The sequence below is a fragment of the Athene noctua genome, chromosome 3, assembly GCF_965140245.1.
Source record: "Athene noctua chromosome 3, bAthNoc1.hap1.1, whole genome shotgun sequence".
NCBI classification, from domain to species: domain Eukaryota; kingdom Metazoa; phylum Chordata; class Aves; order Strigiformes; family Strigidae; genus Athene; species Athene noctua.
The window spans coordinates 31,969,486-31,993,088 of NC_134039.1; the positions used below are offsets into that span (position 1 = coordinate 31,969,486).

Below are 23,603 nucleotides of genomic sequence, written 5' to 3' on the forward strand. Positions count from 1 at the left end.
TCTCTCCCCAGGAAGAAAATTAAGCTTGGAGCGAAGTGTTTTGGTTTGGGTGAGGGTGTTTTTTTTTCCTTCCCTCTATTCACGTTGTTCTGCATTTATACCAGAGAAAATGAGGACGATGGCAATTTCTGTAATAGACCTTTTTCCCAGGAAAGTTAATTTCAGAGTGTTGAGCCACCAGCAGAAAGATGTCTCCTGCACAAAGCAACATTTTAATATATCATTCCCTACCAAAGAAAAGAGAATCCATATTCTTGATATTTGGGACAGAAACTTCCCAAGGAAAGAACAGTGTTTCCCTTTCTCCAGAAAAAGAGTTTCAACCCGTGATCCTTGGTATGTGACATTCAAACAGATTGTTGCAGATTATTAACATACAGGCCAGCACTCCATACAGTTATAAATAGGAAAATCTGGAAACCAAAAAGAGTAACATGCTTTAATTGCACTGAGGCAGATTATCATAGGACAGCTTGGAGGGGAAATGGTGGAGACAGACTATTTCATGCTAAAAAAAAAAAAAAAAAGAGAGAATTTACTAATGTGTAAGGAATCACACTGCTGTTCCTCAAAGAGGAACCCTGAACAATCCCACGTGTCTGAAAAGGCAGTAGGTACAACATACGAGCTACTGAAAGATAGAAACTGAGGTGAAGAGAGGAATCATCTGTGCTCAAGCACTGAAAGCAGAAATACCAGAAGACCTCAGGGAGACAGTAGACAGCAGATTTAATATGTTTTTGCAATGTGATATGGCAGCAAAAATCATGCAGTTAATTTAATTTGGGGTTGTAAAGGCAGAGACCTCTTCTCAGACATATAGGCAATAGTCCCATTTTTTAATATAGTGGTGAGACCGCAGTTTGAAGACATGTTTAGTTCTGGACAACTCAGTGCTAGCTAGATGTCAACAACTTGGAGGGAAATAAAAAAAAGAGGAACATAAAATGATAAAAAAGCTGGAAGGGATTACAGCGTGTGTAGGTTGGCCAAATAACAACTGTGAAGAGCATCACGGGAATTGCATATGAGAACTTCAGGGGTGCAGAAGCACCAGGGAGTGAGAATGACTGTTTAGGGTTGTCTGAGGGAGTATAAATGGTATAAATGTAAATTAAATTAAGCAAAGGAAACATTAATCTACAAGACTGCAAGACGGCATCCCAGAGGAGTTCCCATCACCTGATTCACACAAGACTGGATGGAGCAAAGCACGCAAGAAACCACTTAAGAAACCCTGACTGCAGGAAGGGATTAGATGAGGACAATATGTCTTTGGGACCATTTAACTTCCCACACACTGGGACATCTGCAGAGCAATAGGTCTCAGCCCAGTATGTGGTAGAAACTTTCCCTTCTCTACACCCTTGCTGGAGAAACTTGTAGACCAAAATAACTATTCTTAGTTCCAGCAGGTAACCATGGAGGGAGTGCTGTATTCAGAGGGGTTGGGGGTGTGGGAGCACGTGTGTATTGTCAGAATTTTTCCCTTTTACCACTGGGATTTTCCTGAAAGGTCACTGGCTCATCATCTGGTAAGAACAGCAGTGATGGCACTCCTGTGTTTTAACAGTGTCACTGTAATGTTCCCATGGATTATGCAGACCTTTGAGTACAAGTCCTGGACAGCACTTAGCTCTCCCAAGCAGTCTGTGGCATCCAAATACAACAGTTAATTGGAATGAAAAAAAAAAAAAAACAAAACCACAACAACAAAACCAGAGGCTTTATTATTCCTTAGTTAGAGGGATGAAATCAAGATAAGTACTTTTTCTAACACAGGAAAGCCAACTTGAACTTGTACCCATAACATCTTTACATCACACTGTGCCTTCATATATTCTGGCCTGCCTGTCATACAGAAGAGGAGACTTGGCAGTATTAACATGTTCTTCCCAAGCAAGGGCTGATATACCATCCCTGTTGCTGCTCTCATCCTAGACATGCCACACACACATTGCTGGCGGGGGGAGGGGGGGGGCAGCAGAAAGCCCAAACAATTTTGTAAATGTTCTATAAGGGGCTGGAATGTCTTTTCTTATTTGGTCAATACTTTTTTATCGACATCCCTTAGGGAAGCTCCTGCAGTGCTAATTATCAGTCCAACCATACACAAAGCATACAAAGGTATAGTCCCCCATAACCGTTGACCTTCAATGGCTTTTCTCTACATAGAAATGTCACGATCTTCACGAAGAAAATCTTTCTGCCTATTTATTTAAAGTAAAAACATGGCCTAAGACACATGAGCATACAGCAAACGTAAGTGTACTAACATTTGAGTTTGAGATAGTCTTGTAACAAATTGCTGAAGCAAATGCTAAAATTAATTCATCACACCCTGCTAGTTTATCATGAACCTCTGTTTCACTTTCACTCAGCTTAATGGCCTATCTTTCTCAGGACAACGTATGTTACAAACTTCTCTGTAATTTCATGCTCTTAGCTTGCAGGCTACATTTAAAGAAAAAAAAAAAAAAAAGAAGTGCTTTCTCCTTTTAAGTGTAGCTCTTGTCTAAGTGCTAGGGCAGGCACGGTCAGCTCTGAAAATTCAAGATTAATCAAGCAATTAAGAATTGATATCTAGTGACTTACCATGACTGGAAATGAGAGATGCTGCATTCATTTTAGCACTGCAAGAACCCAAAATAGCTAACCTGATTTTTATGGACAGCAAGATTATTTTAAATCTTTTGGGGAGGAGAAGAGTTACAGCTCCTTCTATTAAACTGGTTTCTTAAAAATTCCCATCAGTGAGTTGCATGTTCCTTAGCAAAGGGCCGGTCTGTACAGAGGGCCAAGTCAGAAGAGCCGGTGTACTTCAGATTCACACCCTGCCTTGACCTGAATGAGTCTGAAAGCATACAGAAGTCCCAAGAGAGCAAAAGGTGAGCTGAAGTTTTACTTTCTCTTCCCCATGTGCTAGCACAGGGCTGCACTGCTTGAGTAAACAACCCAACTGAGCAGGAATTACATCACCTCAAAACTGTGGTTTCCTTTAAACATTAAAAAGAATTGCAAGCATAATTGTAATTATCAGCATTATCACCTCTTGTCACACCCCCTTCTTCTCCAGCATCTAACAGTTGGGACGGTAGGGACTTCCCTGCCTGCCTTCCGGAGACCACCTTTGTGACAGCTGCAGCCACTTGCTCTTCCCTGTCTAAACCCTCTTGACAAGATCAGGAACTTCTTCAGCAGTCAGGATGATTTTATGGGGTGGATGAGCAGCAACCCAGTACATTCTCTCCATCAACATTTATTTGGGGAATTACAGCATACATATTTGGGCTTTCCCCGGTAATTTGGCTCTGACAAGCTTTTCTTATTGCCAAAATCGTGGATACCTCTGTAAAAAGAGAACAGTAACTTCTCCTGAAGCTCTGCTACCTCAGCAAACAGTCCTCAGCCAGGCAGATGTGAGCCTGATCAATACCTGCATGAGAAATCAAAAATGAAAAGCAAAGTGCTGCAGAAACCAGTGCTGGTGACTCAGAAAGAAACTTTTTTTTTTCCTAAACCATAAGGAGCTCAGCAGCTCCTACTTACCCAGCTACTGGCGCCTACCTGGACAACCTCATATAAATAAGAACACAGGAAACTGAATTCTATTCCTGACTTCACCTCTGACCCTCTGCAAATTTGAAAAAGTTATTTAACCTCCTGAGTCTTCATTAACCTCCCGAGTCTCAATTTTTTCCACATATGAAGCTGAAACGTCATACTGAGCCTTGCAGGGACTTCTGAGATCTTTGATTTTAATGGCACGTGTCAGTGCCAAAAGCACCGTTAGCGGCATTACAGGGCTAATTCCCTCACAAGGGAGGGAAGCTCACTGTGGTACAGGTATTTTGGGTACAATTATTACCCCTGGAAGTGCTCAGATATCATTGCATAAAATCGTAGGCAGACAAATCTTTCAGACGGGATAGAAACCAGAGGCCCTGACTGGTTATTAAAAGACATAACGTTTTGAAGAAGACCATATGTTATCTTTTCCATGTTCACCCTGTTCCAATTTGGATAATTACATTCTGACTCCTTAAAGCAGGGTGGCTGACCTGCCTGGCCCTACCAGCTGTATATTCAAATCTTCATGTGGCCCAGAGCAATACAACACAACCCACATACTTCAGTGAGCTGAAGGAAAAAAGAAGCTCCAGGAGAGGTTCATCAGCTGGTGAGGAGAAAGACTCCCTCCTGGAACAAGAGCCCTTCCCTCCTGCCTAAACAGTCCTTGCCTCAGGAGCTGACAACTTGCCCTCCTGTGTCACTTCTCAAGGGAACCTGCCTGGCATTGTCAAAACACCATCACTCTTTGTCCCCAGGGGGCTGTGTTGTTGCAGAACTGGTGCTGTGAACCTTTCAGGTCCACAGCACGTGAAACAGTTTGGCAGCTTAAAGGCCTGGTTATTAATAGTGAAGTACCTAGTAACATACTAGTTACTAATAGTAACATGCATTTCTATTTTGTCATTAACAAAGAAAAATATTTTATCTGTGACTGTAAGTGGGGACTAGCTTGCCCCAGATATAAGCAAGAGAAGACACTGAAGGTTCACATTCTCCTCTTATCTTGGAGCTCAGGTAGTCACTGGTGCTCTTTGACCTTCCTTTTTATTTATAAAGTCTTAATGATACTTCACTGTGCATAGGAAATCTTGACCACTGCAGAACCCCAAAACACAGAAAGAGCTGTATCTGAGCCTTCATCAGCTTCCTGACACAGCAAAGAGGAGCAGTATATGCTGCAAAGGAGTTTTTCACCATGGACAGACAGTAAAATTTTCCCAAACCCAAGATAAGCTGTTGTTTCCAAATGGTGAAAAAAAGCGGTGGCAGCTCCAAGCAGCCCCCAACATCTGGCCAATTTTGCATTTCAGGTGCCAGTCTGACCCAATGATGGTGTCAGCAGCCACTCTCCTGTCCCTCACGTGGGCAGCTCTGGGCCAAGATGCTGGTATCCAATGAAGCTATTTCTCCAGACTTCATGGATGCAAAGGAGGGAATCCTGCCCTGTCCCCATCTCTTCACAGGTGCTGGTGGCACCTGGGCCATGACTCAGAGCTGTGAGGGGTGTCAGAGGCACAACCCCAGGGGGAGAAGACAGTCATAGCTGGGGATGTTCTGCATGGCTGAAGGTGCTCACTCCCGGCAGTCTGTGGTCTGTGGTCTACCAGGGGAGCTGGCAGGGGGATGTGGGCAGCCGGGGGACAGGAAAGGGAGCAGAGAGGACCTAGGGCACCATCTGGTGGCTTCACTCACTGCCTTCCCTAAATCCCCATCTCACAGGGTCACAGTGTTGCATGGCCAAGGGCTGAAAAAACACCAGGTCTTTCCAAGAGACAGCCCAGCAGGAAGAGGAGACCCCTGCCCTTGGCCCAGACTCACACACCCTTAGAGGCACTGCTGGGTGGGGCTGCGGTGCAAACCAGAGCAGTAATAACCATTTCACTTGGGTTCTGTTCAGTCAAGCACCTCTCGATAAAGAACCAGCAAACCAGCCCTAGCTGGGTATTTAGAGACGATTTATAGGAGTGACACCCCTGAGAAGGAAAAAGAAGAGTAAAAGACAGAAGTGATGAAGGAGAGCACCTCTGACTACACTTTGGACATATATTTCATTGTCATTATCCACCACAGCAAGGCCTTTCTTATGTACAGATAAAGGTAAAATATAGCTGTGTATTTCATGCAATAGAACAGTACCCATGCAAGAGCTTGTCCTCTGCAGAAAAGGGTGAAACCAACAGACCAGCAAACCACTGAGGTGCACACTGGTTTTTGCCTTCTCAAATTAGGATTTGCTGTGAAGCATTGTGAAGGAGTTGTTTTAAAAGGACTAGATGACCTCAATGTCATCAACAGCCTTTGCAACAATGCCAGCTAAGACAACACACCAAGGATGATCACAGTGAGAGACTGAATGTCTCAGGACCAAAAGCTCACACTTGGTGGAGAGGGCAAAGAATCCTAGTGCTAACATGCTAACACGGCAACTACTTTAGAAGAATTCAGGCAGCACATTTCCACCTCGCACCACTGCTTACTTTGATAATGGCTCTCCACTTCCCTGAAATCCTGTCAATACAAAGGGATAATTCAACACACGGGAATCAAAGAGTATCCCACCATAACTTAAGAGCATGCTCTGTGCATAACAGCACCATGCTGGGGGAAGCAAGTGGACCTGAGGCCCTTAGGGATACACTTTTTAAGAGGAATCCATTCTCAACATTCATTTTAAAGCAAAACATGTAGAGCTAACACAACAAGCCAGTCATCACCTCTCACCTTAGTGGAGCTGGGGGAGCTGATCCATAATTTCCATTTTTTTCCAGTTGCTCAACACTTAAAAATGAACTCCTTTCCTTGCATCTATTCTCACAGGCCACAGAGCCAGGTAAGACAAAAAGACCAAATGACTGCCTTATTTCTGAACAAATATCTGCTACAAAGTAGCTATACCAATATTATATAAATTATATTTCCTAGTCTCTTCTACTCGTGTCTGAAGGTATTTCCTCATACCTCCCTGGAAAACTGTGTACCATTTAAAAACATCCCTGTTCTCACAATCTTCTGCTTTATACCTTCGTCTCACACACTCTGATGCTACTGTGGCTGCCCACAGTGCATGATGCTAATGAAATTATATTAGCTTCTGTCTACGTAGCTTCAAAATTCCTTTTTCTCATGCAGCAGCCTTTTACCCTTGCAGGGTCAATCCAAAACCCACTGAAATCAACAGAACTGCTCCCCCTGACTTTGGCAAGCTTTGGCACACAGCCCAAATTCCCAGACTTGCCAGCATTTCTTGGAAATTTTTACTTTTTCACTTAACTGATCAGAACCTGGTGTGATTCTTCCAGTACTTTAGCACTGATTGTTCTAGAATAGCCTTTTCTATTCCAAATACCATTCTTCCTCTCATGTTTCATTTTAAACAGCTTCAGTTACTTAATATATAGAATTGTTCAAGCATAAATGTAAGAAATGCACTATTTAAAAAAGTAACAGAAAGACAAGACAGATAAGTTCACTGCTAAGTGAGATCCTTGCCAGGAAATTTCCAGTAGCTCCCAGTATTTTTAGCATTTATAAAATTTAAAAAGCAAACCACAAAAACTAAGCAGCATTATTTTGAAAGTTTTCACTTTTCATCTAATCCACCAGCTTCTGCTGAATATTTTATTGCCTTACTACAACATATTTATAATTCATCTCATCGTTTCTTCAAATTTGTTAAGGAAAGGAATTGTTATACCTATACAATCCTCTATAAATTCCTCTGTGAACACAAATGTTTTCTGGTCGTATTAGTAAACACTAAAATTGTAGACTTCAAAAACATTTATTTATAATTGTCACAATCACTTAACAAATGGAAAATGGGTCTAATAAGCCATGCTGTCTATTCATTGCTCTTTCTGAAATGAATTCCTCAACACTGGGAAGAGAAAAAGCATTTTCCTGTGGTTAAAGAAAGTCCAAATTGCATGTTTGAAATCTCTTCTAATAAAAAGAGCAAAGCAATAAGCGGATTATCTCTTTAAACATAGTATAGGAAGGCTGGAGGCCCTGGAGACATTTTCCATAGCCTCTATCTCTGATGCATAGCAACATTATCTTCAACTAGAGAGGGTCCTATGACCCTGGAGCTCAATTTTAATTTGATCTTCTTCTTTAAAGAGGTTTCTGTGATTCCTCTCAAGTTATGCTGCATATTCTTATTTTGGATTGGTTTTGTCTGGTTGTTATTTTGTTGTTGTTTTTTAATCTGAGATAAAACAGCCTCAGCTTTTTGATCCACTGGTTTGATCGTATTATATGGATATTTAATGTAACCTCTTCCCTATCAGAACTAGAATATGCATCAGCACAAATGGTAGGCAAGTTCCAGCTGACAGGAGAGAGAGCTTGGGCAGAAAATTCACCTCTAGGGCCTCCCTCCTTCCTCCAGTCGTTCTGAGTTTCAGAACTGGTCTACCTGACCAAATAATGTATGGGAGTGGGGGTAAAGGAGCCTTATATCCTTTTTGGGAAATACTGGCCATCTGAAACAAAGGCAAACCTGTTGGTTTTGGTGGGGCAGAGGTACCATGCCTGCCCTCACAGAGGCTCCAAATCCCAAGTAATAACAATGCCCATTGCCAAGAAGAACAGGAAATTGGGGAGCTCGGCTTGAAATTCTCTGGGCTGGAACCTGGCCCCAGACCTGCTTGGTTTATGAAGCCCCAGCAAGGGAGTTTCCTTGGGTTCCCACCTCCTTGTTCCTCTTCCTTGTTCTGGAAAGGGCACTGCCACTGAGACATGTTGCCAGGCAAGGATATTTTCTGTTTTCCTTTTCTCCATCTTTATCTCTGTCTGTGCATCCAGTCCTCACCATACACTGCTGATATTGCTGAAAGGAAAGCATTTACTCAGAGGCACTGATTTGAGTCGACTGAGTATGGTCACAGCAGGCATCTGTGACTACTTGATGGGATTAACAGATTATGAGAAAGCATGTTTCACTGTGGGGTTCCTGAGAAACGAAAAATGGGCAGGTGGATGCCTGAATCTGTTAAACTATGCATGAAGGCCTGATGGCCGTGTCAGGAAAGCCGTAGGCACAGGGATCAGATGGACTGCTGCAGGTCAGAATTGGAAGATCAAACCAGGAAGCAGGGAGGTCTCTGGATTGTCCTATCATTTACAGAGGATTGAGATTTAAGTATTTCAGCCAGGCCAGGTGAGAGAAACCTGCACAGATCCCATCTGCACCATTTCTAAGATACGTGTGTTTGACAAAAGCAGCTTTTCTTTTGTATCAAATGGCTTTGCAGCTAAATAGCTTTGCTGCATCAATGCAGACTGTGCCACTGTGGGATTTGAACAGATGCATTCTGTTGTTAATGAAGGGCAGTTTAGAAGGAGCCAGGGGTTCACAAGTCCCTCATGGTTGTGCCCTGAAGTCTCTGTGGATCTCTGCAGAGAACTGGGGATATAAGAGTAGTTCTGCTATACAGAAAGATGTCTGGTCCACATAGGGTCATATTTTCCCTGTTAGATATTCTCATACAATGTATCAGAGGACTCTTCTAGATTTGCTTGCTTCTTAGGTGTCTGCAGAATGATGAAAAGGAGAAAAAAGAAATGGAGAAAAATTATTCAGAAGATGATAAATTAATTCTTAATAATCAGACACTGACGTGTGTTCTGTTAGAAATGGCTACGAGTGATCCACTGAAATGGAAGCCACTATGGTGAGAAATATTACTCTGCCAGAGACAAACGTGACTAATCCAGCCCAAAGGATAAAGATGCCTCCTTTACTTGTCACTCTTCCCCAAAAAAGCTGTCAGACAGGGAGGGGAGGGAAAATTGGACTTGGTAAAAAAATAAATCACTTTGGATTCTGTGAAGGAGGAATTCCCTGACCTCCTCAATCCTGTTTCTTCAACAGTTGAGTCTATTCCACACGACCGTTCCTTGTGTAGACAAGGCGCTGACAGACTGATATTTTAAGTGCTGTGTGGCACAGGCCTGCTGTAAGCAAGGTTACACAGCAAGTAGCTGAAATGCCACCGGCTGAATGAAGCCCTACCTACACTAGCATTTTCTCTGTTGCCACCACCAAAAGAAAACATTTTACAAAAGTGCTGAGGGCAGGCACCTCCAAAGCATGCGGGATTAACCCCTTGCTACCCAAGCTGGCTGTCAGTCCAGAGGAACAGCATGCAAAAGCTCTTGTTTCAGGGAGTCTCTGCCCTGCTTCCCATCCCCCCTCTATGCAGAGCACCCCGCAGCAAGGGCTGGCCTGGACCCTCCGCAGCAGAGTCATTCATCGTTCAGCAATCCCAGCTCCCACTCACAGGCCAAACCCACTGGCCCACAATTCTCACTCTTAGGGAAAACACCCTGTTATATTCTGGCACAACCACCTGGAGGAAGAGGGTCCCAGCCTGGGATGACTGAAAGAAAAGCTGATCAAGGTGCTTGCAACATCAGTGGAAAGCACAGTCCAGTTCTCCTGTGCAGGGATCATGGGGCCCTGCCACTCACACCTCCCTTCTGACAAGAACTATCTGCTTGGTGTGAGAGCTCATCCCATCCCCTCCCTTTACTTTTTTCTCCTTTGTTTCTTCCATCTCTGCTTCATCCTTTACCCCACCCTGCCCAAGACTACCAGTGCCAGACCCACTCACACAGAAATGCTCCTTTGCTCTTGCTTTGTTGCTTTGCTCCTGATCTGTTTTACAGACCCGCTGTCCCCCAAAGCAGAAGTTGAGTGGTGTGAGCCACACACAAGCGATTCAGCATAGCTCCATGGTAGGAAAAAACCCCACACATACTGCATCTCATCATCCAGACTGAATCACTTCAAACGGGGCAACTGATAAAAGTATATACAGAAGAATAAATAGGACAAGGAAGAGGGATCAGGACCTACTGCCCTCACTATCGAACTAATTCAAAATGCAGCAAGAATACAAAACCAGGGATGTTGTCTTTTCCAGTGCATATGATGCACTGAGGTATAAGACAGCCTATATAAACCAACTCATCCTTCCCCTCAATAACCAGATACCTGCCACTGCCTTTTCTACCACCAACCACTGTGGTGCCACAGAAGCAGCTGCAGGAGGCCAGCAGCCTTGGGACCAGACCACATGGCAAGAAGCTCTGACACAGAGGAGGCTATTTGATTTTAGACCACCTTTTCCTAAAAGGTGGGAGTTGTGAAAATGCCTCAGACACTGGAAAATACTGTCCTTCATGAAACAGAGGGATAGTGCCAACTGAAGCTGGTGCCATGCTCCACACTGCATAGACAACCTGGGGAACTCCCCAGCAGATCAGTGGGAGGAAGCAGGAGACATTTTTCAGGAACATTTTCCTGAAATAAGTGGATATATTTTTTAAGCAGATAAGAGATCTGGAGGGGAAAAGAACAACAAAGTTCTGAGGACAGGAAGAAAGTGTACCCTGGGGTGCCTGATGCAAGTTATGCCCCTATGAAACAGTGGGTGCCTGCCAAAGGCAAGGGCAGAGGGCTGTGTGGGCCTCTGGTCTGTTTCATGTGACCCCCACAACTGATCTGCACCTGCATACTCTGAGGTCCAGCTACTTTCACTATGAGTGGATTTAGTTCCCTGTCTCTAACTCATAACTCCCATCCCAGCACAACCTGAGCCCAAAATGTACCCAAGCTGCCTTTTCCTGAGCCCCGGAGCTGACAGAGACTGTATCAGCCCAGGCTCTGTTCAGACCATCTCAGCTTCTGCTACCATGAAATGGCTCTCAGGTGCATAATGCTGGTGAGAGCAAAGCTGCATCCAGGGTCTGCCCCCCATGCACAGATTCCTCTACCACAGAGGATTTCCCAGCTGCCTAAATAATCTGGAAAGGGCAGTGGTGGGGACCAGCATCTGGCCAACTCTCCATGAACATCCATCCTGTTCAGAGGGAGCAGTGGCGCCAAACCCCTCAATGCCTTTCAGCGTATGTCATACAGCAAAGCATCTGCATGAAACTGGGACTGTCAGAACTGGCAGAGCTGCAGAAGAAAGGGTCCTGCCGGAAGAGGGAAGATAGGCTACATGTGCAGCCCAGCTGGCGAGTGGATGCCACGTCCTGTTTTTCCCTTTCTGTGGGACTGAAGACACACTTACTGCCTGCTAGGGCCATGGCGACTCTGTAGGTTTTCTTTCCCCATGTGCCCAGTGCATAAGGGAACCCTCCAAGAAAAGGGCCCCAGCCCTTACCTTCCCTGGAGAACTCTTTCTGGGTGATGGGTTGTTTGTGTTGTTCTCCAGGATAGAATAGACATCAACTTGCTGCAAATCCAGGCACTGCACAGGGAAGAAAGAAGAGAGCAGGGATCAAATAAATGACTTAGGCTTAAGACAACTAATTGCCAACTGACATTTTTAGGAACCCCTGCCATCTTCAAAATTTTGATGATCCTGACCTAAACTAGGACAAAAAGAAAATCCTTTTCCCCTGAAATCTTTACAGTGCAGCTGCATCATCTTCCTTTTTCAGGCTCCCAGGGACAGGCTTTGATGTTACTTACCCAGTGGAGAACAGTGCCAATGCCCCTGTCTTCTTCCACTCCAAATTGTTCCAGAATGCAGAATAAAGATACCTCTGCCACATGAAAGGATACTGTGCACCATAGGTAACTAGCAGTGCTCTGCATTGCCCAAGACTGTTCAGATGCCTGACACCCACAAGCTCTCACTCATGGTTATTCTGGGTACACAAGGGTGAGAAGAGAGGTGAGGCTGAGGTCCTGAAGCACAGGGGGTGTTAAAAATGGGAAACCCTACATCAGGTATGATTTCTATTTATTTTCTGGGTTTTTTTCCAAGCCAGAATTCTCCTTCCTTCTTAGAGTGAGCAAAGAATAATATAAAAAACCAATACACTCCCAGGCCCTCAAATATTTCTGTGGTTCCACACAGCTACACAGAGAAAGACACACATGCCCTACATGTGTATGCACCCACTGGTCCCCCAGGTAATTGTGTCACAGGAGATGCATGTCAGTTTGAGTGATGTTCCAGATCTGCCTGAAGGATCAAACATAACAATCAGGAGGACTTTTCCATGTGTGTTTCAAGGATGACAGCAGGTTGCCAAGGTGGCTGTTTCTCTGGCAACAGGAAGATGGGAGGAGCTCCGGCTGCAAGAGGGGCAGATGGTATTAGTGGAAAGACTGCAAAGGGAGTGAGGCACCCTGCAACACAGTGAGTAGGACAAGCAAAACATGGAGGCTTGATTCTGGGGCTGCCAATCACCTGAACCCTCATCATTTCATCTGAGTTGCAAATGGTCAGCATCTTTTGGAATCATGGTCAGCAGGACGGTGGTTTGAAGGACCAGATGATAGAGGAGCAGCATTTGGGAACAGTGCTTGGAACAAGCAGGCACTCAGACAGGAGGGGGCCGCAGTGAACAGAGCACCACACGGCTCTCCCATTCCCTGGGAACAGTCAAATTATTTCACCTGTCTGCTTCCCACTTCGAACAACCTGCTTTCCTACACAGACATTCTCAACTATTTGCATGTGCACATGCGCACACAGAAAATCCCATTTCCCCATCCTCATTTTCAATTCTCTTTGTGATGCTGGCAGTGAGGGCTTCGTCCCACATGCAGTGCTCCCAGCAGCCTGGCTCCATGTCCTCTTGGCAGGACAGGCAGCTTCTTCCACTGCTCTAGTCTGAAGCCACTCGCAAGCAAATGTTTAACCTCCAAAAAAAGATACCCTCCCTCCATAAGCCCTCTTCCCATGGAGGCTGTTGACAATGCTTGTCCTTTGCTGGCCAGTTGGAAAGCTGGTGTCTCCAACCGCAATTTGCAAATTAATTACTTTTACTTGGTCACTGACCACCTGCTACTGTCACAGTAGAGGCACACAGGCCTCTCTCCTTCCCGCTGGCAGATGCCTTCCCGTCCCCGAGCAGCCTCCTTCTCTCCCTCACACCAGGAAAAGCTCCTGTGCTCTGGAACCTGCCTGTGCCACAGGAGTTCTCTTTGCTACTCAAAAAAGCTTTTTTGAAGTGTAAAGTGAATGAAGCAAGTCCCTCAGATTGTTATTTCCAAGCTGCTCATTAACTAGGCAGCTAAGCTGGAAAGCAGAGTAAAATACAGGTTTGGGTCTAGGCAGCGCAGTGAGGTAGAGCTGCTCTGGGGCTGCAGGAGGATAAAGAGGTCAAGGAACACCTAGCAGTATAGTGGGAACAAAGTGGGTGCCCAGCTGCCCCCTTATTACCAGGGCTTTTTGATACCTGCTGTTTTTCACTGCATACACCCACCCTCACGAGGTAAACAGTGGCACCTGGAAGCCAGTGGGAAAGGCATTTGCTCCTAGGGAAGTTCCACAGGATGGCTTTGCAGGAGGTGTGCTAGGACTCTTCCCACACCAGGGATGAGCCTTGCTGCAGTGTAGGGTAACACAGAGCATTTAATGAGCTGCACCAACCAGTTCCAGGCTTTACTTTGATGTCCAGTGCTGCCTCCTGTTGCTTCTGCTCCCAGCTCTAGGCCTGTAAGGATACTGTGGTTCCCTGACCTGATGTTCTTCCTGACTCTGACCTCTTGCTTTCCCCAACAGATAGCACATCTGACACATGCTGGTCTCCTGTCCTGTCCCCTAATCTCTGACCTCCTTCTTTATCTCATCACTAGGAGTTACTTCTCATTTGTTCTTCCCTTAGCTTACCTCAATGCTGACCACAGACTTCTGCCCTCCCCATGAAATAAGCACCGTGTTCAACACCCAGTTTAACACCAATGGGTTTTCTCAGTGCATCTAACTTCAGCCACGGTTTGCAGAGGCATTCAGAATCCCAACAAAATTCAGCAGCAGGGCACCAGAGTCATATTTCAAATTAAATAAAGTTTGTTGACTTTCCACTCCCCTCACCTGTCCTGAGGGCCCAGCCAAAACGGGGTCTCCATCCCAGGGCTTTTGCCCTCTCACCCCCATTACACCTCGCAGCCCTGCTCTTGCCATGTGCCATGTCTGTGGCAGGAGTTGCTGCTTCATGCCTGAACGATGTCACCCCACAGCAGCTGCTCCATGATAAAGCAAGCTCCAGTAGGCAGGCTCATCATCCCCAGCACACGGGAGATGGTCAGAGGCTGCTTGCAGCTCTGCCAAAGAGGGCTGAGCCACCTGCCCTGCACACCGGGCTGGCTAAGAGCCCTACACAGCTGGTATGTGGTTAACGGGCTTCAGGGGAAGGACAGCTGGGCCAGGTCCATAGGGCTCCTGCAAGCACAGGGCCCAGCTAGCTCCTGGGACTGCCTGTGCCTAAGGCTGGCTCTGCTGGCTTGCTGTATTAGCCTTAGTGGGGCCTCCTGAACAGAACAACATGATGAAACATGTAATTAAGATGGAGCTAAGGATGCATGACGAGGCCGACTGAGCGAGAAATGGATTTGATTTTTTTTTTGTCTCCTTGCAGAAATCATCCACTTCAGCAGGAAACTACCCGTTCGGATTTTTATAAGCCCGAATTAAAAAGAAATTACTTGATACAAATGAAAAGGTTTATAACCTGCAGCCTCCTTTACTCAGAGCATTGCTTTTTGCCCAGAATAAACATATCACATACAATACATAGTGCTTTATTTTAAACCTCTACTTCAAAAATTAAAGGGCCACAAAATGGTGTCCCCCTACCTGCAAAATAAGAATGAGGAGGGGCAGGCATTCTGTTGTTCATATCTGCACCCTATCAGGTCTCCTGCCTCCTTGTCAGAGCTTTGCTCCTCTCTGTAGTACATTCTCCAGAGCTTAATTTTGTTTAGTGTAAATGATTGATGCAGTGGAGTTTACAGGTTTTCCTTAGAGAGATTTCTCCAGCCCTGACAGACCTCACAGTCAGAAAGGTTTCCTAATAATCGGACAGCATCCTTCTCTACCAACTCTCATTTTATTCCTCCTTGTTTGTCCCACAGATCGTGGGGAAAAAAAGAAAACTTCCCTTCTTAGTGGAGCAGCCCTCCCATGGGAGTAAAAGGAGCAAAAGGAATCCATTTTAAATGGAGCTGGATGGGTTGTAAATGGGATTAGGGGCCATGGTTACTTGAGGTAGCCGAGGTCTGGGCCTGACATTTCATAAGAGCCACTCCTATCCTATTACCTACAACGCTGCAGCTACTGGGCTTGAGGAGTGGAAGCAGTCAGCATTCTCCAGTTTGGTGAATGGAAAAGGACACCCTATGCAATGAAAAGGGAAATGCTCAAAAAACCAGACTCCCTTCACTTTCTTCCTGCCCTTTTCCCCTTGAGAGTTTGTCAGCCTGCTGAGGACTGCAGTGGTCTGTGACACTGACACTGGTGAAGGTGTCACAACAGGAGCTCTAAACAGCTAGGGTTGTTGGGGGTGGGACTTTCTCTGCCCCTTTTCTGAGCCATCATTCTCCATCTGGGAAGGGTGTGTTCTTGAGACACTACAGTACGAACTGGGGCTGTGATGCCCTCTTCCTTCCTGAATTCTGGACACCCTTCTACCTCTACCACCATGAACACTCTTCGGCCCCACACTTGCTGCTCTGTGCTGCCACACTGCTGGCAGAGGGAAGGGTGCTGCCCAGCAGGGCATGGTGCAAGGCTTTGGCACTGGGGAGGCCCCGAGTGGGACCAGGATGGAAACACACAACACGCACAGTCCTGAGAGGAGCTAAGCAGGGCACAGCACAGGAGCAAGATCACTAGTACCAGGCTGGTATGCAGGTATTGCTTATGTTTCACATCATGATACTGGCATTGTCTGTACCATGGCAGGGCAAGGAAAGGCAGAGTTGTACCATGATGCAGACAGAAGGAATAGGGGGCGATTCTGGTACTCACGTCATAGACAGGAGGTGGTGGTGGTGGTGGGATGGCTGAAGGGGGCTGCGTTTCCACCTTCTGTCTCAGGGTATTTAGTTGGTTCCTTCTAGGACACAACACCTGCTCAGGACAAGACACCAAATGACACATTTGGAGAAAACACCAAAGATGAAGTAAACACCAATGTCATGTGAAAGACAGCTGCTCACACACCCCCCAAGTGCTTCCACAGCAAAGAGTGCTGGCATTCTCTGCACAACGTGGGCTGGTCCCTTTCCTCACTGCAGGGTAAAATGGGGAAGTCTGATGACTTACACTAGAGCAGTAGAAAGGATAACTGGGCTCTGTGCGTACATAAAAATCACTTCCACAACTGAAACTTTGTTGGACGGAGGGTATAAGTATTTAACAGCACACAACACTGTTGGACAGAGAATAAAGCAGGGCCCTGCTCAAGTGTGTGTGGGAATTTCAGAGAGGCAAAATGTAGTGACTTTTGTTAGGATTTGGCTGGAAAGTTTTTGCTAATAGGCAGAGTCTAGAGAAGAGCACCAGACAACCACTAATGATGACATCTAGTCAGTGATACACTGACATGCAAGTCCATCATGAAGGAAAAAGGTCTCTTCCTCAGAAATGTTTCTTGCATCAGATGAGTTGCCCTTGAACACTTTTCATTCATGCACAGATAAGGGTTAGTCCTGCTCAGCAAGCAAGAGAGGAGGCAGAAAAGGCAGAAGGCTTTGCTAAGTATCTCTTCTAATTCGGAAAGAAGTGGGATGATTATATTCACATCACATGAAAACGATGAACTGCTTTCCAGTCCATTAGTAACTAAGGAGGATGCTAAATAGCTTCTCTTAAAGATAAACATTTTTAAACCAGCAGGTCTGAGCAAGCTGTGGTGAGAAATATGGGCTGTGTTCTGCAGGAGGGCAAATGTAATGATTGCACAATCTCTTCAGGCCCCAAGGAGAGCCCATAGGTCTGAGACTTGCTGGCCCACCTCAAAACTTCAGGATGCCAATCGGCAAGTCGTGACAGTGCCTCCCTCCTCATCCCCATGGAGACGCTGTCTAGGCAAGCAGAGATGGGGGCCTGTCTCCAGCCTAGACACACTGCCACTTACACTTTTTCCCCCTCCATCAGACTGCCTGCAAGGTAAATCTCATGAGATTAGCAGGTCTGCCAACTGCTGCCATTCTGTTTTCAACCTCATGATCTCTGACTGTGTGTGCTGAAGCCTGATGCTCCTTGGAGTCATAGGACTGTACCAGCAGCACAGCCTCCACATAAAAATGCACGCGGAGAGTCTGCTGTCGTGGCGGCAAAAAGCACCTTGAAAGAGTAAATATGGGGCATACTCTACCTAGAAAACAACAATCCCCAAATTCTATTCTAAAAGACATCAGGTTTTTTAAGCTAGCCTTGAGATGTCTGGAAGAATGCAGAGGATGCTGTTTGAATGTTTGAGGGTGGCAGTAGCAGGAGCAGTAGATTTTCCCCAAACAATAGGGATTCCAGTATCATGACTCCAGAGTTCTTTCCACGAGTCCCCTGTCTCATCCAGATCTTTCAGCACTACTTTTGGCTCTTCTTCTCCTGCCCTCTACATACTTTCTTCCCCACTCCTGGTTTCCCCCTTGCCCTCAGGTACTCATCCCAGCTTCCACTTCCTTACCCAGCTGGTCCCAACCTGTGCCACTAGTCTGCTTACCCAAGGGGCCCTGTCAGACCAGTCTTAACACCCTCCTCCAAGCCCCAGCGCTTCCTCGCTCTGTATTCCAGTTCCAGTTTTCCTCTCAAGGATCCTTCTTCCAGCCTTACAGAGTCACTGCTCATGGAAGATGCCTCTGGAGATTGTCTAGTCCAATCCCTCTCTGCTCAAAGCAGAGTCAGCCAAAGTAGGCTGCTCCTCAGATGCTTGTCTCTCTCTTTTTCCCCAGTTAGTTGCGACTTCCACACAGGTTTCCTTGGGATCCTTGTCCTGACCTTCCCCTCTCACTTTGCCTCTTAACATTTTCTCTGCCAAACACATGCCCAAGGCTGTGGTCCCCATCCCTTCCACACTGCAGATTGTTTTCTTCTATGGTGCCCGAGTCATGACTCAGGAACACAGTTGCACAGTCTCATTGCAATCAGGTTGTGCCATTGAATCAGAGTAACACCCATCTTGAAAGAGGATTAGAAACAAGGATAGCCCTGCCCCCCTCCTGCCACTGGGGCTGCAGCAGATTTTCTTGGGTGCACAGGACATTACCCATCTGACTGGCACCATGTGGAAAGGCAGCCTCACGGGGGTTCCTTCAGGCAACTGATCTAAATTGACGAGAGCCACAACTGAGCATGCACAAACTGCAGTTTTCCAAAAACCCATCACAAGGTTACATCTCCTTGACTATTCTCAGGGCCAGCACACTGCTAGTGTGACTTCTTGCTCTGTGTCAGATCCTTGCTCTAAAGCAGAGTATGCTGGAGTCAAAATGATTACCAGAATTTCTTTAATGGACAAATCAATGACTTGTTTTGTCTTTCTTGTAATCTTTTTTTCTCAGAAAGACTGAACTAAAAAAAAGAAAATAAACCTGAGGCAGACAACCAGCATGGAAAATTTCAGCATGGGGACTTCCAATCCAGCCAAGTTAGAAGCAAATGAAATAAATTCCTAGAATGGGTCATGTCAGGTATTGCTTTTTATTTGGTTTTAACTTGCCTTTCTTTTCCACAGAAGCAGAGCTGTTGCAGTGATGCTCAATGCAGCAAGAAGAGTGGTAAGGGTAATAAGGATTTCCCACCCATAAGAGGTCTCCATGTACCCTGTACCTGTAAGAAAGAAGATTCACAGTGTGAATGGAAGTTACAATCCTGCTGCATTTTTAACCCTGGAAAGAGCCTTGAGAGAATGAAATACAGAAGCTGTGCAGAATACAGTGGCACAGATGCACACCCCCTTCAAAACTTAGTCTGACTGAATAGAGAGAGGTGTGCAGCTGAAGAATCATGCAAAAGAGACACAATATAAGCAGCTAGACTTCATGTAGGTTAGAGAGAGGTGACATGAGAGCCAAGAAAAGTGGAAGATAGAGGCTGGCAAAGGTCTTTAGTGATAGGGGCAGAAAGACAGATGGCAGAAAGTACACAGGCCACACAAACTAGCAGGGTGGGTACTGTAGGCATCCTCTGACCAGTGTAGCAAAGCTACTTCATCACAGCTCTTTGCATTTACACTTTATAAGAAGTTTTTCATATCCAGTATTCAGTAATGCAAATCCAGCCAGTCAGCAGCATGCATGTCCTTATCACCTTTCTGTAACATTTCTCTTATCTTGGTATGAAGCTCTCCTTTGCTTTCCAGTCTGCACATTAATGGAACAACCAACCCCTTGTACCACATGGAAAAGGGAGAGTGATTACGGGGTGAGCCCTAACCTGTTCATGAGCCCCTAATAGTGAGTGCCTAACCTCTATGTCTGATTACAACGAGCACCCTAACCACTGACCTTGTGTTCATCCGTCTCTGTCACACTGCTAATGGCTGAACAGCACTGTCTCCTGAATACTGACACCTAAAAGCACCCTCTGACACAGTTCCCAGGCTCCCAGGTTACACCCCAACTTTAAGCCTGTGGTTCCCAGGAGGCTGCAGCAGGGCAGATAAAAATTACTGCATCTTCATGTCCCCATCTGTGCAGTAGCACAGGTCAGCTGTGTAAAGTGCATTCAACTCTGATGGCATTAAGTATTAGGCATAAAGTATGATTCCTACCTGACTTAATAGCGTGTTTGGGTAGAGGAAAAGGAGAGCAAAGATCATCTTTTCATAGCCAGATCCAGCAGTTTTTTAGCCACCTGCTCAGACTTTCTGGTTGTTCACTTACCTCTAGCAAGGACAAACACTCCCTTTCCCATTTTCTGGATGTCATTCCATTTGACCTCGCAGTAGTATGTGCCAGTATAAGAGGTGTTTTCAAGCGGTATGATACTGTGGTCGTAAGATATGGTAGCAGTCTTATTCTCACTTCCAGAAGGGATGGCTACGTTTTCTGACCTACTGTAGATGGGTGTTTTCTGGCCCAGTGAATTAATCCAGTAATAGAAGATTGAAAATCTAGTGTATTTCGGCATGTAAGGGAAGATGACTTTACAGGGGATGGATACTCCTTCCTTGAGCAGTGCAACCTGGATTGGAGGTTTCTGCTGTACATCGACATTTCCCCCTGTAAGGGTAATAATTGTTAGCAGTCACCTAACAGCACTTTAAGTCAGGAGAGGACTGCTGCCCCAAAGACAGAATCACACAGTGAAAATAACTGTATGTTAGGAAGCACACCCATAGCACACACTGCTGGTCCTTGACAGAAACTGAGTGATTCAGAGCATGTACCCTGTGTGATCTGTCACATCTCTTAAGTAATTGCTGTGTGATTTGTGCTAGCCTGTTGCATTCACAGGCTTCCCCTTTTCCCTTGTGAGCCCTCCATACAACGCCAGCACGCAGAAAGACAGGAAATGAAGCAGGAAGTGAACTGATTTTGCAGTGGTGTGAGACTCTATTTACAGTGGATGAATAGAAAGCAAGTTTCCAAGACAAACACTAGCTGGACATCTCCTGAAACTCCCGAGTTGCAAACTTCTGCTTGGGCATCTACGTGTGGCCGTGTGATGACTCTGTGCCAGTGAAGGTGCTGTAAGCAAGCAGGTGTTATCAGTGGGACTGTGTATTTCTGAAGCATGAGTGAGGAAGGAAATTGCATATTCTGTACAGGGGCCAGCACCATGGCCATGAAAAATAAGACACAGCTTAATCACTCCAAACTTTTGCTGCTGTAAATGGGCAGCAAAGCACAGGACTTGATGCTAGATATGGGACCTATCTGCAGAAGACTGCAGATCTTAAGTATCTATGTGTGACAGTATCTTAGGCAGAAAGATGGGAGATCATGCCCTTCCTGTGCTTCCTCCTTATACAGATGGGGCTGTTGAAAGTGATCTATCACTGCAATTCAGTAGTCAATGATGTCGGGAGTTACAAGAGACGATGAATAAGCACAGATGGGAAACACACCATAGTTCACTCCCTGTTTTGTTTAATAAAAAATAAAAATTGCTAAGAGTGAGCTAGTAAGGAGCTTGTGGTACAGGACCTCTTTGGCTTTTCAGCCAAATCTGGGTTTAATATCAGGCAGTCTCTGAATCTATTTATTTGGCAGCTCACATAACACCACATATAAAGCAGCTTGAGAGAAGGCCTGTGCGAAGCATTGTTGTCTTTAAAAAAGGGAACTGGAAACTTACACACAAGTCTTACAAAATGAAAGATTCTTTCAGAGACATGAAAACAGAAGGGAAAAAAAAAAAAACAACGTAGAGAGCAAAAGTAGGGGATGGGCAGGCTTTTCCATTCATGCTTTTGATGGGATTCCCTGGGGTTCTGCATCTATGAACAGGCTCATAACAAGACTTTAAAGCTGTCCCAGAGCACAGCCAGGCTTGCTTTCCTGTCATCATGCACTAATGCTGCATCACAACAGCAGCATCACATCTGCACAGCAGGACTCAGCATCAGAAAAGGCAACTCAGACTTTGAGCACTGAGGAAGCGTTGGGGGTGGGGGGCAATAATGAAGGGAGGGCACAGCCACTGTCCAGAAAGGACTGTTGGGAAGTAACTTCTGTTGAGTAGAATCCTCTACAGATGACATAGCTAGGGACAATTGCCTGAGAGTAAGGAAAGGCCTAGGTAATGTCACTAGAAAAAGATTCTTAGCTGTAAAAGCAACCAAGATACAGTACAGTCCTAAGGGAAATATTAATTGTGAGTGCACAGTCCTGTGTACACTAGGTACAATATGGAAAGATGGTAACAGAAAATCCTACAGACACTGTGGGAGTGATAACCCCAGCGGTCTCTTCAGGGCCTTATTTTCTAAAATCATTCATCATTCATCATCCTTCTCCTCATCTCTAACCAGCAGAACACACATGAATATAGTTTCTATACAAGACATGGCTAAGCACTGCTGTAACAAAACAGAGGAGAGATCCATCTTCTTACAGTATCCCAGGAGCCATTCGCCTGAGAAGAACATGCCAGGGAAAAAGCCGAACCATTTTATTTAGGTTATCTAACCCTTCTCCCATGTTCCTCCTTTCTTGAGGATTCTCTCTCTCAGCTTTGAAATGTCTAAAAGACAGAAATAGCAGCAGCGTGCAAATTCCTAGAGGGGATCTCTGGAAATTAGCAAAAGATAGCAGCTAGAAATGCTCTAATATGAACAAACGTGAGAGTAAACAAAAGGAATTAAAAACCATTTTTTTTACCTTCACACTGAAGCAACCAAAGAAACAGGAAGATGATTTTTAGATTAGAGGCCATGATGGAGGTCAAAGGCTGTAAGAAAGCAACCAGGCACGAAGATCCAAAAGGCAAAAGAGATGGAGGTTTGTCAGGTACTTCCACCCTTTGGGCAGCTGGTTGATTCCCTCCCGTTTGCGAAGGGACGGGTGGGATGGACGCACACTGCTTTTGGCAAGCTGTTCCTGGCAGACGCAGGCTCTTCTGCTTTTTGGTCAGACTCCTCCCCGCACTGGGGTTCATTTCTCTGCACTGTTACAATGGTGTTACACCTACCAGAGGATGTCCAAAGATAGACCATAAACTCTTTAACACATAGAACCTTGTCTCCTGATGACTGTAAAGTATCACATGCATTTCAAGCAAACTTTGTCACTTTCCACAGTGACCGAAGCCCCATGTTGGAATATGGGAAAAAATGTGCTTTGACTGATGCTGATCGAGGCCATTTGAGGTGAATGTGGTCAAGTTCAGGGAAGGATTCAACTGACTCTGGAGCAATGGACAAGCTTAAAAGTGGCACAGTGGGATTTTTACCAAGGATTTGTTTACACAGTTTTTTTGGAACAGCTGTTCCCGATTATCTCACTGTGTGGAACATCCAGGTTTTGGACTAAGGGCACCTGACTTCATCAGGTCCTTTGTTCACATGGGGAGGCTAATGAGCCGTGCCACAGGGTGTGGGTTCAGGGCAGAGTAGCACCATTAAATTCCTTCTGTATGTGAACACTCAAGTGTGGGATCACCTGTTTTACCTTCAATACAGAGAACAAGTACCCACATCAGCAGTCAGTACCGCAGAAGGGCTCCACTGTACTCCTGACTGAACAAAACTTCCCTCCACAGCCAGCTCCTCCACTAGGTCACTTCGGAGGAAGCCACTTGTATTCCAGAAGTGAGAAGCAGACAGTG

At 45.5% G+C, this 23,603-nt stretch overlaps 1 protein-coding gene across 1 annotated transcript; it reads right to left on the bottom strand.

The window, feature by feature from the left end:
• Positions 1–7,403: 7,403 nt before the first annotated feature.
• NFAM1 (NFAT activating protein with ITAM motif 1) lies at positions 7,404–22,739 on the bottom strand. Its single transcript, XM_074901391.1, has 6 exons — positions 22,658–22,739; positions 20,216–20,554; positions 19,051–19,160; positions 16,356–16,457; positions 11,751–11,837; positions 7,404–9,108 (listed from the first exon to the last, which is right to left on the bottom strand). Exons 1-6 carry the CDS (start codon positions 22,710–22,712, stop codon positions 9,049–9,051), a joined length of 753 nt encoding a protein of 250 aa, XP_074757492.1. The 5' UTR covers positions 22,713–22,739; the 3' UTR covers positions 7,404–9,048.
• Positions 22,740–23,603: the final 864 nt, after the last annotated feature.

Coding starts and splice junctions, on each gene's coding strand:
- NFAM1 (XM_074901391.1), bottom strand. CDS start 22,712: ATGGCCTCTAATCTAAAAATCATCTTCCTGTTTCTTTGGTTGCTTCAG. Junction 16,458..19,050: donor TGCTTCTGTGGAAAAGAAAG/GCAAGTTAAAAC, acceptor TGTCCTGAGCAG/GTGTTGTGTCCTAGAAGGAA. Junction 9,109..11,750: donor GAAAGAGTTCTCCAGGGAAG/GTAAGGGCTGGG, acceptor ATCATTCTGCAG/ACACCTAAGAAGCAAGCAAA.